General features: G+C 36.4%; 1 protein-coding gene across 3 annotated transcripts in view; it reads left to right on the top strand.

The window, feature by feature from the left end:
• Window positions 1-15,578, top strand: part of jar (Myosin heavy chain 95F jaguar) — a 396,549-nt gene that overhangs the window by 318,660 nt on the left and 62,311 nt on the right. For all 3 annotated transcript variants that reach the window (XM_089239616.1, XM_089239617.1, XM_089239618.1), the window contains one exon: window positions 9,629-9,736. In XM_089239616.1, coding sequence (XP_089095742.1) covers window positions 9,629-9,736 — 108 coding nt within the window. The remainder of the gene's footprint in view (window positions 1-9,628; window positions 9,737-15,578) is intronic.

A 15,578-nucleotide genomic window follows, 5' to 3' on the forward strand; every position in this document is an offset into this window, starting at 1 on the left:
GCAGTGTATTTTTTCCTTCTGTGACAGTTGTATCTTTTGGGTTAATAGGAGTTACTAAGATTATATTATTTATATATTATATTATTTCAAAAACTGCGCTTTAATTTCTGAAAGTTTCGACGATGGCTTTTTTTTACATTAGCTAATTGTTACTGACTGACTGCAATTTTTTCTACAAGCATTACATTACACTTAAAAAATATTTTTTTCTGCGAGATTGGTGAGAATCACCCGTACCTTACTGAGGCAGCGTATGGATACAAAGGTTAAGAGGCTTTCGTTGTCATAGCAACGAGTGATGCGGTTCCCTCTGCTACAACCCAGCATAATTACCCAGAATTCTGATCTGGCGAAATCGATGCAATCAATACACAATAAGAGAGAGAGAAATGATTTCAAAAGAATTTCTAGATTTTAACATAAGTAAATTTATTAATACTTTCAACAATTAAGAAGGTTAACAATTAACAGAATTATCACAAAATTATTTCTCAAATTCATACCAGTCCCCAATGCAAGTCCGTTGTCTCATCAATCTAGTCCGACTACAGGAGTTTGATGATCTTGCTCAAGTCACACGAGCCGTGACGTCATTGCCCTCCCTTGGGAGGACACCCAAGAGAACCCTCTCCCTCTCGTAGGCGGGGCTCAAAGAGAGATAAAGATGGGGGGGGGTTTTGGGTGAAGTGCACCCCCACCCCATCCCGCCCTAGGAGCCAGGGCTGGTGGCCCCTGTCGCCGGAGGGCTAATATAAAGGGGCTACAGGTGGCCCCTGTTGCCAAGGGCAAATATAAAGGGGCCCCATCAAGTGGCCCCTGTCGCCGGAGGCGAAATCATACTATGAACGAATGAATGATGACAGGAACCGGGACGACAACGATTGACTAGAGAGGAGGCATGATGGATCCGGAACCAGCTGGGGATGTGTAAGCACCAGTGAGACGAATTATTTCATACTTTGGATGACCCACCCAAAGGCGACCACCTTCACCTTGATTGATGTATACTGAGTTGAAAGCGAGGATGAATGCGAGCTAATGCGAAGTGACTCCGGGTATTTATGCCTATAAAAGAAGTACGGAACGACCCAACTCCTCGGACCGACCATCTCAGAAAAATACACATCAGAGCACAACCAATAGGAAAATACAACATCTAATTTACATAAATAAATGACAATAGATTTTTTATAGGAACTTTCACAAAATAAAAATGGTAACAACAATTTAAAATGGCGATGTGATCAGGATTGCACATTTTTCCAGACTATGTGGAATGAAAATATCAGACTAATTAAATCAACCGTGCACGGTTATAAAAGGTAAGAAAACATAAATTCTATTAAAAATTATACAATTACAACTATATAAACATGTTTCAAAAATAAGAGATAGAGGCAGGTTTGGCAAATTCCCTAAAGGTTCCCAACTATTGTTACACCTCGTAGCTTCCTCTTCGCTGCAAAGTTAACCTGAAACTGACTATACTAGTCAACCATATATCTCGAAAAGGATCCTTATTTTTAGACACGCCCTATGACCAGGTAAAACACCATGTTTAAGGGGAAAGGTGGCAGGAAAGGATGAAGCTGATTTTGGAGCAGCCCTAAATATAAGATTTTGGACAGTTTTTGGAGCAGCAATAGTTAATTTTAAGAGCAAAAATGTATTAATTGGAGCAATAAAATTAATGTTAAAAGAAAATGAAGTGAAACAACAATATTTGGGATTGATAACAAAAAGAAATAAAAAAATACCACAAAAATTTATAATAAAAAAAAAGCTGCTATATTTTCTTTTGATGAACTTTTCACCCCAGTCTATTTCAGATGACTCTCCTTTGCTTGCTGAGGGCATTACTTGTTGTCTAGAACAACAGTTTAAATAGGTTGAAAATTTCTATAATGGAAGTTTTGAATTTTTCTTTATTAGATTAGTAATTTATTCAATAGAAAAATCTTAATTTTGATATTTTCAGACTTTTGTGTACAATGGTTGGTACCACCTATCTTTCAAATCGTGACTGCAACAGGGTGTATATATATTATATGTAACTGGATTTTATAAGTTTGCTTTTTTTTCAAAGGAATAGCGGACTTGAAATTTAAAAACCACAGAAAGTCGTATTTAGCCAATTAACCACTAGAAAGTGTGCAGGTGTAAAGGCTTACCTTAGAAGTCCTGGAAATGCTGAAGATTTACCCCCACTCTCTATATATTGATATATATAAATTTTTCTTCACAATTTTTGACAATTTTTTTCTTTATTCATCCCAGATTTGTTGCCGCATATAGAGTGGTGCTTGCCCCATGCAGAAGATGACCCTTGAGCCCCTCATCCCCATTGACAATGTAACAATAGTGGGGAACACTTGGGGAATTTGCCAAACCTGCCTCTATCTCTTATTTTTGAAACATGTTTATATAGTTGTAATTGTATAATTTTTAATAGAATTTGTTATGTTTTCTTACCTTCTATAACTGTGCACGGTTGATTTAATTAGTCTATGATATTTTCATTGCTCATAGTCCGGAAAAATGTGTGATCCTGATCACATCGCCATTTTAAATTGTTGTTGCCATTTTTAATTTATGAAAGTTTCTATAAAAAATCTATTGTCATTTATTTATGTAAATTAGATGTTGTATTTTCCTATTGATTGTGCTCTGATGTGTATTTTTCTGAGATAGTCGGTCCCAGGAGTTGGGTCGTTCCGTACTTCCTTTATAGGCATAAATACCCGGAGTCACTTCGCATTAGCTCGCATTCATCCTCGCTTTCAACTCAGTATACATCAATCAAGGTGAAGGTGGTCGCCTTTGGGTGAGTCATCCAAAGTATGAAATAATTCGTCTCACTGGTGCTTACACATCCCCGGCTGGTTCCGGATCCATCATGCCTCCTCTCTAGTCAATCGTTCTCGTCCCGGTTCCTGTCATCGTTCATCCGTCCGTCTCGTGGTTCCGTATCGATCATTGGTTCCGATTGTCACCCCAGCCGTTGGGTTTGCAGCTCTTGCCGCCACGTGAGGCTTCGTCTCGGATCGTGACCTTCCGTTAATGTCAATGATGTCACGGCTCGCGTGACTCGAGAAAGATCATCAAACTCCTGTAGTTGCACTAGATTGATGAGACAACGGACTTGCATTGGGGACTGGTATGAATTTGAGAAATAATTTTGTGATAATTCTGTTAATTGTTAACCTTCTTAATTGTTGAAAGTATTAATAAATTTACTTATGTTAAAATCTAGAAATTCTTTTGAAATCATTTCTCTCTCTCTCATTGTGTATCGATTGCACCAATTTTGCCAGATCAGAATCCTGGGTAGTTATGCTGGGTTGTCGCATATAATTTTGACAAGGAGTGTATGAGCATGATTTTGAAACCATAAAACCTTATTAGAGTTTTTCGGCGTCGGTAAAGAACTCAAGCCAGCCTTTTCTTTATATAACTACTATAAGGTTTTTTAATTAAACATAATAAAAGAACAATTACATGTTTTAAGTGAAGAGACGGAAGAGTGTCCTAGTGTATCCTCAGAATCGATACTGTGGTATTCTTCGCCTTATCAGATAAAACAGAGGGCCTTGTGATTTCTGGATGTTTCAGAAGTATTTGGTTGAATGGAAGCTTCAAAAAGAATAGTGACGCTGGAGCTAGATGAACTGACGTCAGCGGTTTTATCATATGAAGAGATATTGGTCTCTCTCAATAAGGCAACTGTTTTTGGCATCGACAAGCAAATTGAAATGCTTGAGGAAATCAATGCCTATGATAGGATGTTCGACAACGGCTACTACAAATAACCAGGTAAATGCACGATGTAAATTTAGGTTGAGAATAAGCAATTTAGTGCCATATGTAGATAATTTGGTGCCATTTTTGCAGCATGAAGGACTAGATCATCGGTTTTTTCTTGTAGGCAGTGGATTTTTGGGAGTACCGAAATGTCAGCGCCCATATCGATGAAAAAGTTTACTAGATTCTTACGGTCGGCCAAGATGATTCGGCTGATATGGCAATCACGGTCATGGTCGTCTAGCGATCACCCGCTTATTTTTTTGAGTATGCACAAGGGGATGCACACTTTTTAGCCTTTTTGCCGAAATTAGTGTGATAGGAACACAAGTGATCCTATTTAGTGTTATATATAGATCATTTGCATCAAACCATTTTCTAATAAGACGAAGGTCATGGTTGATCTCCATTGTGAATGTATTAATGTCATTTGAAGAATACAATAATACCGAGTCATCTGCATACGTTATCATGGTTCCGAAAATATTTAATTTGCAGAAATCATTTATAAAAATTGTGAAAAGTAATGGGGCCAAATTTGATCCCTGAAGGACTCCTGTGTTTATTGTAGTATAATTGCTTAATTGATTCTGTACTTTAAGTCTGTGTTGACGATTGTGAAGGTAGGAGATGAACCAATTCAGTGTATTTCCTCAAATTCCACAGGAATCAAGTATATTAATCAATATGGAATGGTTCACATTATCGAATGCTTTGGTGATATCTAAAAAAATAGTAACAGTGTATCTATTCTTACCAATACTACTGTATATAAATTTTGAGAATTTTAACAAAGCGTTTACGGTTCCTCGGTTTTTTATGAAGCCATATTGAGTTTTTGGAAAAAAGTTTGAGTATTGTAGAAAGTTATAAATTCGGGTTAAGTTTATTCAATGATTCTGGCGAAAATCTGTAATATTGAAATTGGACGGTAGTTAGACAGAGTATTTAGATGCGAATAGTTAAAAATGCGGTAAATACCGGGAAAAATAACAAACATAGGTATATACATGGGTTGAGAGGGAAATTTGCTCAGCGTGACATATCGACATGTACCGATTCTATTTTCGACCATTGTGGTAGAAATAAAAAAATAATTTCACGGATACATTAAATATACAGAATATGCCGCATTACCTGTTGTATATTGCTCGCATCTCGTGCAGATGTTCGTATGTTTATGGATCACTCCATGAGGATTTTTTTTTTTACTGAGTCGGTATCAGAAGGTTTTTTCACGTTTGATCACCATGTTATTAGAGTTTGTCTGTATTGGAAAAGAATTCAAGCCAGCCTTTCCTTTATATAACTACTATAATGTTTTTTAATTAAACATAATGTAAGAACAATTACATGTTTTAAGTAAAGAGATGGAAGAGCGTCCTATCAGAACCGCATGGTCTGGCCAAATGTGTCAACTCCTATTTTTAGCAGATTCATATCTCTTTCTGCCTGTTCCTGGCACTACTGGATCTACTATTTGTTGTTTCTAGGACGCACTAGATACACCACATTTCCTACATCAGCATTTTCAGTTTGAATCTGAGGATCAGTATAAGGTTTCATGTTCAAGACATGCACCATATCTTTTGTTCACTTAGATAAAGGATCAAAATCTTCCATCTCATAGGTGACACTTGATAAGCTTTATTTTATATGGGTTGGAGTGTCTTTTAAATAGGAGTTTCTCAGAAAAGCCAACTTTGTGAACAGGTGTAAAGATCTACACACACCTAGTTTCCAGGTTGGTAAGGCACTATACTACTACTAAACCACATATGCACCTCGTTCATATTCCTCTGCGGAACTTCTTACAAATTGGTATGTATGTGCATGTTGTGAACCTAATGTGAAGTTTGTTTCTGTGCAAAGCTTGTTATAGTGCTACCATCTATTTTGGTTCGAAAGACACTGCTCGATGCTTTGTGTTGTAACAATCTCTGTCCTTGTCCCCTCACTCAAGCAATTTAATATGCTTCTCGTCTCTAATTACCAAATTGTGTGTACATCATCTTCGTTTACATTGTCTGGATAAAATGAAAATAGTGTCCATTGTCTTTTTAGTCTCTTGTGTGTTCAAAAGAAAGAAAGGAGAAAAAGTGGCCTCTTGCTTGGCTGTATTGTAGGCAATACTGTATCCAAATCTTTTTGTCCAACTTCAATATAAATAGAGAGCATGTTCTTCAGAGTATTGTTGAAGCGTTCTGTAAGGCCAATGGTTTGAGTCATGGTTTTTGACAGTTGGTAAGCTGTCGTCATTCTATGAATTACTTTACATAGCCTCATAACTTCAGACACTAGTTTCGAATTAAAAAACTAAATATCCCAGTCTGTGCTCCATGTTTTAAAATCATGTCTTCTACCAGAAACTTTGCAATTTCAGGTACTTGAGCAGTTCGTAAGGCTTTAGTGATAATGTAGCAAGTCAAATAGTATGTACATACTACTATCCACTTGTTTCCAGAATTTGATATTGGAAATCTTCCTAGCAGATCTATCAAAATCTGATGGTAAGGAGAAATGGTCAGTGGAATTGGTTGAAGGGGTCCTGGTGGTGGTTGCGGCATGTTTCCATCCCTTGAATTCTCTACAATGGCTCGTATGCTATTTGAAAGATCTGTAAAAGCATAGCACAGGCAGCCATTTTGGCCCTTGGGGATCATGGTTCTTTCTACAAAGAAGGTCGTCTATCAATTGGAATTTTTACTTTTGCCCTTCTTTTTGGTTTAGCCTTTGAATGATTTTTGCTTGGTCCGGGTCTTTTTTCTGTGATGTGCCTTAATCGACTATGTTAGAGATAAAACAGTAACCTGATTGACTACTTCTACAACATTTGAAAGAGGATTTCTCTACAAACAGCCTATGTCCTTATGTTTGTATACACTTTAGTGCATTATGGTTATGGGGCATTCTTGAAGTTTCATTGCTCACCTAGCAAGTCTCCTTGATGAATCTTTTAGGTTTATCAGCCAACAGAGATTGGTGGTTGGTGTTAATTTATAATGATAGATCAAATTGATATAGGAGGAATTTTCTGATTGCCCATATGACAGCAAGACATTCTCTTGTGGTGGTCGAATAATTTTTTAATGCTTTGGAGAATGCTCTGGAAGCTTATGTGAGAACCTTTTCAGTTTTCTCCCTGGATTCGGACAACCACAGTCCTAATTCCATAACCGCTTACATTCATATGCAACTCTGTTTCAGCATCCTCATCAAATAGTCTCAAAACTGGGTTAGAAGTGAGGGCTTTCTTTAGAATTTCAAATGCTGTTGCTTGATCTTTTTTCTAAAGAGAACTAATCATCTAATAGACTAACTATCATTTTTTTAAACTAATTTTTCAATGGAGAAACTTTTAGGCAAAATTTTTTTACATGCCTTTGTAGTAAAAGTTGAGCCCTAATAAACTTTCGGATGTTTTGTGGAACAGAAAAATTTGTGATTGCTCTTACTAGCTAGATCTGGTCTAACTCCATCATCATTTATGAAGTGTCACAGGTTTGCAATTTTTGATGCTGAAGACAAACATTCAGGTGAAGACCCGTGTCTTGAATGCTTTTGAGAAACTGCTGTTATGTATAAACAGCTAAGGTGCACATGACAAGACGTGATAATCACTGGATCAGATAATCTTCAAAGTCCTAGTTTTGGTGTGATTTAGTTGATTTGGCTTTATCAATTTGAAGCTCACATCTTCCACAGTGTAGGATTATTTTAGAAGCCTCTAGAAAATCCAATCAGAGAATTTTTTATGACTGCAGTGAGGAAGTATGAACTTTAATGCTGCACTTAATCATGTTTCCCCCAGTAGCACAATAACATAGAACAGTATCTAGACTATGTCATCATGTATCAAGACATCTGAGGAATATCCATAATAAAAAAACCATCTTTCTATGTGGTGCAAATTATTCATGCTATAAATTAATAAGGTCTTCAATTTTTCTGTCAAATATTTATTTGAACCCATGTTAATGGTGTTTGCTTCAAATGAAAACAACTTCAAACAATTTCAAACAGTAGGTTATTTTATTTAAAAGAATTGAAATTTTTCTCAATTTTCAATCTTGTCATTTTGATTTAAAATTGCATTAATGCATATTGTTAAAAGAAGAGGTTCACTATGATGCTTCTGCAGCTTATACATTTCCAGGGAGTACACAGGACCTACCATTCAGTGGTGGGGGAGACCACACTGGTCTACTGGAGGTTTGAGAGGAAGCACACAATCTCTTGCAGGGGAAAGTTTTTTTAATTGATTAAATTCTATTGAATTTTAATGATTCTTGTGCACTGAATATGAATGACAATCTGGCAGCTGAGGTGGCTGTCATATATATGAAATTGTCAACTGCTATATTGTCTGTAGTTTCTGTGGGTGGCCATACTCATCTACGGAGCTACGTAAGATATTCTCAATGCTACGGGGAAATCATTTTTTGTTCAAATATGTATCTTGGTTCTTTGTATATGGAAGTGTAAGAGTGCAGGTGTTTTCGTTATTTGGGAAGGCCTGTGTGAAGTAGTCAACTACTCTCAGTAATTACATGACACGTGACTTCATTTCTGAAGCCAGTTGCTCTCATCAGATTATATTATTTTCATCAGTAAATTGTATTAATTCTTGCCACAATGATTTTCTTTAAGCAATTTACTACTGGTATATAATAGACTTATCAGGCAAAAGTTCTGGGGAAATTGTTGGTTAGTTACCGGGTTTGTGTATTGTGATGATTACTGCCTCCAAGAAATTTAAAAATAGTTGATTTTTAACATTGCATTGAAAATGTTTGTGACAGATTGAAGTATGTTTGTAGGGGAGAATCTCTGAAGGGCTTCATATTGTTTATATGGTCAATTCTAGGAGCTTTTTTTTATGTGCAGTAAAGTTTTAAGTTATGATTACAAGTAACTCAATTTACAAGAATGTTTCACTTGACAAGCAAAACTTTTAAGCAAATTTAGATGATGAACTAGCACATAGCTATATTTACAGGGAGAATTAAGCAAGCTATTGCCCTAGCCAACAAATTCGAAATTGTGCAGCAAATTTTGGTTATTGATAATCAAGAACATTAAATTAGACCATGCAAGGGGTGGAAAAATTAAAATAGTCTGCAGGCAACAAAGCCATAAGCCTCCCTTTGATCTTGCAATATGAGTAATAAGCACACCAAAGCTTCCTGGATAAAGAAACGTTTTTAAGAAGCTTTATGTATTCATGTTGTCTACCAAGCACCACAACAATGCCAATGTTCACTCGCCTCCCCTATGAGCAAAGCCATCCTGACGAAGTCATTCACTCAGCGTAAGCATTTATGAAGCTCCTTCTATTAACGTTTCATCAGTTTTAAGTCTCCATGAATGAGTTCAAACTACCACTGTGTATGTTGTTAATTACTTGAATTTTTGGCCTAAAAATTTTAACAGCTATAATTTATAGTCTTTCATGCTTACAGTGTGTGGTGATGACTAGATAGCTGATTGTATTGTTTCAGTGATACATCAAGGACTTCACTGAATCTCTTAGCAAATGTGGTAAAAAAAATTTGACTATAAAATGGCTGTTTTGACTTCAGTGTTTGATAGTATAAAAATATTGTGTAATTTTTTGTAGACCTCTTATGGTTTTCATTATTGCACACCACTTAGTTAACTTTGTATGAAGTCTGTCTGTATGGCACTCACTTCTCAAACGCTCTATATTTATTAATGCAGTCTGATTTCGTGTATTTACAAGTTCATTTCTTTAATTCCCATTTAATTTGAATGTGTTCATAATCTTTGTTTAAAAAGCAAATATATTTTCTTTCACCATTCATAGGCATCATCTGATCCAGCAAGAACACACTGATCATGAGTTGGCTCTACGTTTAGCACAAGACATGAACAGAACTGTTGAAGATGTTGTTTCACCACCTCCTTTATTGAGGTTAGTATAGCAGAATTATTCAAAAGCAGTTTGCAGTTTAGAATTCATAATTGTTCTGGTTTGAACAATGATTTCAACATGAAACATTGTATTCAAATGTAATACACATATTTTAATTTGTAAAGGTTAATAGTACTTGCAGTGTCATTCCTAAAAATCAACGTAAGAAATGGAGAGGAATAGGTGAACGAGGAGTACTGTTATAGGAGTAATGTTGCTGAGGGCATAGGCACCACCTAGGGGCTGAGGTCCTTTGAGCCAACCCACCCCAATAAATTTTGTGAGGAGGCTGAGCCCTCCCAATAATTAATGGATATACAATGCAATGCACCTTTCCTCTCCTGCATACATGCTTGAGTCCCGTAGTATGGGACAACCAGCAACTCTTTCAGCCCTCCAATATTACTTCATTTCTGCGCCTCTGGCTGAGGGTATCGTCCTAAGGAAAACTTGCTAATATGATTCTCATGTTCAAAGAGGGTAGTAGAGAAGCTTTGTCCAATTATCATCCAGTGAGTTTGATGAGCTCCCTTTCAAAAATTTTGGAAATTATCAAAAGGCAATTGGGGAAGTGGATAAACAAGAATAATCTATTGTTGGATAATCCGCATGAGTTCAGAAAGGGGGAAGTCATATGTAACCAACCTCCTTTGCTTCAATGATCCTGTGACTAGGGCTTTGAGTGAGGGCAAAAATTTAGATGTTGTTTACCTTGATTTGCAGAAGGCATTCAATCGGATCCAACATGGTAAACTCTTGAAGCATTTTTTTACATGGGATTGGGGGCAATTTGCAGAATCGTGGTTGAGAGACAGGCCATAACGCGCCCCCACCCCCAGCGTCAAAAGTGGAGTGGGCAGATCTAATGTATATGTGTGTATATGAATTGACATAATCATCATCGTGCCCCCCCCCCCTCCCAGACTTCCAAGTCTATCTCCGTCTATGATAAGGAGTTGCTCCAGACCAACTTAGACAGGATTGCAGCATGGGCAAATGGATCATGATGTTTAGCATTGACATATGCATGGTCACTCATTGTGGTTCAAACAACCCACATTTCGCTTATGAGCTGAATGGTATTACTATCCTGAATGTAACTAGGATCACCGATTTGGGAATTCTCATTGATGAGTGGCTTAGGTTTCCTGTACATTGTTCAGCAGTAGTCAAAAAATCAAATTGAATGCTCAGTTTCATTTCAAAAAAGTTGCTGTTCATTTTTTTAAAGTCATTCTTTCACTTTTCCAAGGCTTAGTTCATCCTGGACTGGAGTATGCTGTAAGGTTTCGGAGACCATACCTACAGAGTGACGTAGACTTGATTGAGTTATGAAGCGTGTTTTATTTTTTAAATAGTTTTACATTGGAAGAACGCAGGTGTTGGGGGATATGAGCGAAGTGTTCAAACTTATCATCATAATGGATAGGATGAACCATGAATTATTAACACGCCAACAATATAGTGCTTTGATGAGGGGACACCAGTATCGCTTGGTAAGGGACAATTCTAGGTTATGGTGTCGCAGGGAATTTTTTTCTAATGAGTGTTGTTAATAAATGCAATCACTTACCCCCCGGAGGTTGTAAATTGTAACACAATTGACACGTTTAGAAGGAAATACGATAAACATGTTGGGGTAAATCGAGAAGCTATCCATATTCAGAATAAGACAACCATAAATATTTTTTATGGGCATTGTATAATATTTTATCTTATATATATAGTTTTTAGTTTTTTAATTGCATTTTTAATTGGGTTGCTGTATTTTAGAAATATATGACATCCCTATTTGTTATGGGCATCTTTTTCTCAGCCACCTGATTGGGCATTTGGCCTGTTGTGACCTTGTGCCTGTATTTATTTGTTAGATATTCCATTGACAGCAAAGGATATGGGGGTGAACAATCCTGTTGTCCTTAGAACATTTTTTTTCCTTATGCCTGCTGTTTATCATTATTTAACAAAAAAGGAAAAATTTATACACACTGTTCTCGCCTTTCCTTGAAATAAGGAAATCTCCCTCATATAACGACAAAGAAGCCCCTCTCATTCAGCTCGTAATGACAACTTTTTTCCCTCCTGTAATGGTGGCCTCTATGTGTGCTCGGGTGGAAGATATTCTCGATTCAAAATATCTCCTTGTGTTTTTCCATGCTATTAATGCTTGATACACGCATTTAATATGTCGCAAAAAATTTATGACACAAAGCATTTAGAAAAAATGTTTATGAATGTTACATAATTTTTCTACTGCAATAAATCTAGAATTAGTTGCATAGAAAACTGTTTTCAAGAGCTCAGTGGAATGAACTGTTGATTTTAATCTATCAGAGCTATATAATTTATTTTTTTGATTAGATGTAGATGAAATCATGACACAAACAGTTAAATTATTACAATATGGGTTTTTTATGTGCAAATCATATATATATATATGTAAAATTTTATTTTATATCATATGTATAAATATTGTATCCAAATTGTTTCCATTTAGAATGACTCATTTTCATGGTCGCAATCTTTACACCTTCTCATCAAGATTTCTTGTTCAATGTAGTTTCCGACTTACAAAGTTTTTCATGATGGTTTTTTGAAAAACATAAGTGGAATCCACTACAGTAGATAACATGTTAAGTTGCTATTGATGTTGTCAAAAAATTTAATTAAAACATTCAAGTATTGAAGAGAAATTAAAATTTTTGATTGCAAGATATGGTGCAGAATGACAGGGCTCAAGTAATATTAAAATTTAGTATCAAATAATATTTGCCAAAATATGTATATAAGGGGGAATAGCTACAGTTCCAACATGTCAGGACTTGATAATCGCATAAGAGAGTGAGAAAATCCAAGTATAATTAACATTAAAACATTAGCATTGAATTCATAGACTTGGGAAATAATTCAAAATTCTTCCACCATGATTGAGCATGGCAGCTGCTGTATTAACCATTGACATCCTGCTTTAGAATGTCATTTCAAGTGTCTTCCTGCATTTTAGAAAATTCTCCTTTTTTGTCTTGGGGAGAATTTGTTTTCACTCTGAGAAACATACATCTCTTTATTGACATGAGAGTTTTTGTATGTTTTTTTTCACTTATTTACATGCTTTGACCAGTCGCCATCAAATTCCCAGAATTCAAGAACCGAAGTTGTTTCCAAGCAGGGCAGATGCATGAGCCAGCTTGCCCTAGGATAATATGAAAAATAGCTCTGGAACAAACAAATGCAACATCCATTTTAAGAATACCATTGTTTGCTCACCAACAGTAGTTTCCCGGTCTGGTTGAAGGTGATGGTGGTAGGTGATGATCAGGACAAAAACCTGATCAGGGAAAATTAAGAGAGTGGTGCCTCTCTTGAACCTTGGCCTCGCTGGTGTTCGCCTCTGGGATTCATCCTTTTTTACTCTGCCAGATTATTCATGATGAGCAGGACTGCAATATTGGGTTTGCTAGATAGCCTGGATATCATTAGGGGTGGGACAGGGGTACATTTAAAAGAATCACTGACAGCAAATGCTGTATACTGAAGCGGGGAGGGAGGGGCATTACCTCTTCCATTCAGAAATAAAGTAGAAGGCAGCCTGTGCCTCTGGGGGAACAGCAAGGCTCAAAAAGGCTAGCCCTTAACAAGTCTATGAAAGCTTTCAGAAATGCCAATAAATGTAACAAAAGACTGGTTGGTCGCCAAAAAAATTCATCACCATTCTCTAGGCAAAGGCTGATAAACAAAACTGGTGGGAACAATTCATTGTGAGCGATAGGAGAGAAATCAGTATTTGTTCTTTTTTATGTTTTTGTTTTTAGCGTTTCTGTTTTAGTTCGGAAAAGTTATTGTGGTGGCAGGTTTTTTTGCCATTATAGTGGTGCCACATCTGTCATGAAAATTTCGAAAAGTCATGTTCAGTTGATCGAGAGTGAGCGTGCCGGCATCCTCCTTTCTCAGTGTTCAAATCTGGTAACCCTGTGCCTATACAACTATGCATATCCACCTTGATGACAATGCTTGAAAAGTGCAAGACAAATTTTGACTTCAAGCAATTTTTACCCATATTAGAAGATCTTCCAGTTTTTCAAATTGGGAAACTCACTGGCTTTTTATTTCCATCTGCCTAATCTTTTACCACCAATCATGTTGATCAAATGGTATTTGAAGATGTTCTAGGAATTCTACACCAAATAAAACCAATGGAATCAGATTCTCAACAAAAATTAAATAAAACCAAGTGATGTGATAAAAACGAGATCCTTAGGGTCGTTTTGAAACACTGTCGGTTCCGTTTTTAAAGGATAAAAAATTAATCCAAAAGGATCTTGGATGGATCGTTTTGAATTAATTTTTTATCCTCTGAGAATGAAACCCTCAGTGTTTCGAAAATGGTTATAAGCACACACAACAATCACTTTATCACTTTTTAAACATCACTTGGTTTTTATTTCATATTTGTCAAAAAGTTAGTTTTATAAATCTTGTGGCAAAGATTGCTTTTTTTGTGTAATGCTAGTCTATTTTGATTGCTTGATCAGAAATTTATATATTAACCAAGAGGCAAGTGCAAGAACAAACTATGGCTTAACTGAATGGTTTGGAATTGAAAAAGGAGTTTGACAAGGATGCATCCTTTCCCCAAACCTATTTACTCTGTATGGAGAATATATAGTGAGAGCATCTGATTTAAAGGAATTAGAGGCAGGTGTTAAAATTGGAGGAAGAGTGATCAACAACCTTAGACATGCTGATGACACAACTCTGATGGCAGGACCCGAAGAACATTATATCAAGAGTAAAAACATAAAGTGAGAAGCTTGGACTCTACCTAAATACGAAAAAAACAAATATCATGACTACAGCAGATATTCACAGTTTTCAACTACATGGCAAAAGTTTTGAGATTGTGAACAGATTTGATTTTCTAGGATCAAGAACTGTAAAAGAGGGAACTTGCACAGAAGAAATAAAAAGACGAGTAGTTCTGGGTAAAACAGCCAGGAGAAAGCTTAATATAATAATGAAAGACAAAGATGTATCAATGAAAACATAAATTAGAATTATAAATGTGTTGGTCTTTCCTGTCTTTATGTATGTATGTGAGAGCTGGACACTATGGAAAGCAGATAAGAAAATAATTGATACCTTCGAAATTTGGTGCTGAAGGAGGATGTCGAGAATTCCATGGACAGCTTTTAGCTGTCCATGGAATTCTCGGCTAACAAATCGGTTATTGAAGAAGTCAAGGTTGACTATTCTCTAGAAGCAACAGTCATTAAACAGAAACTGTCTTACTTTGACCATGTAATGCGCACAGAAGGTTCACTAGAAAAAATTGTAATGCTTGGAAGAATGGAGAGAACAATAGGAAGAGGCAGACCAAGCACCAGATGGATAGAGGAGGTGTTGCAGAGCACTAGAATGAAACTAGCACAACTGAGACATGCTGTGAATGACAGACCAGCTTGGAGAGCCATGATCTATAGAGTCACCAAGAGTTGAAAGAGACCCGATGGTTCCTAACAACAAGTCTATTTTGAAGAAGCAGCTTTGGAGACAATTTTTCTGTTGTAAATTTTCTGGTAAGATTTTTTGGGTTTTTGGTTAGTGGGCATCTAACACGATTGCAAATGTTATACAAGATGTTTGAGCTCACACCACTTATCTTGCATACACAGTTCGAACTGAACTTCTTTCTGATAGCCAATCAGACATCCTCTGCCTTCTAGATATTCAGCTTCCTGCAAAGTGGGTATGAATGTCAATGAAAGATAAACCTAATAAAAAAATGGAATGTCTTCCTATGTGCAAGGATGCTTCTGAAAGAAGAGAGTATTTCCCCTACAGA

Source organism: Pholcus phalangioides, unplaced genomic scaffold (genome assembly GCF_987345545.1).
Source record: "Pholcus phalangioides strain wild (caught in Gottingen) unplaced genomic scaffold, Ppha-v1.0 ptg000011l_1, whole genome shotgun sequence".
Classification (NCBI taxonomy): domain Eukaryota; kingdom Metazoa; phylum Arthropoda; class Arachnida; order Araneae; family Pholcidae; genus Pholcus; species Pholcus phalangioides.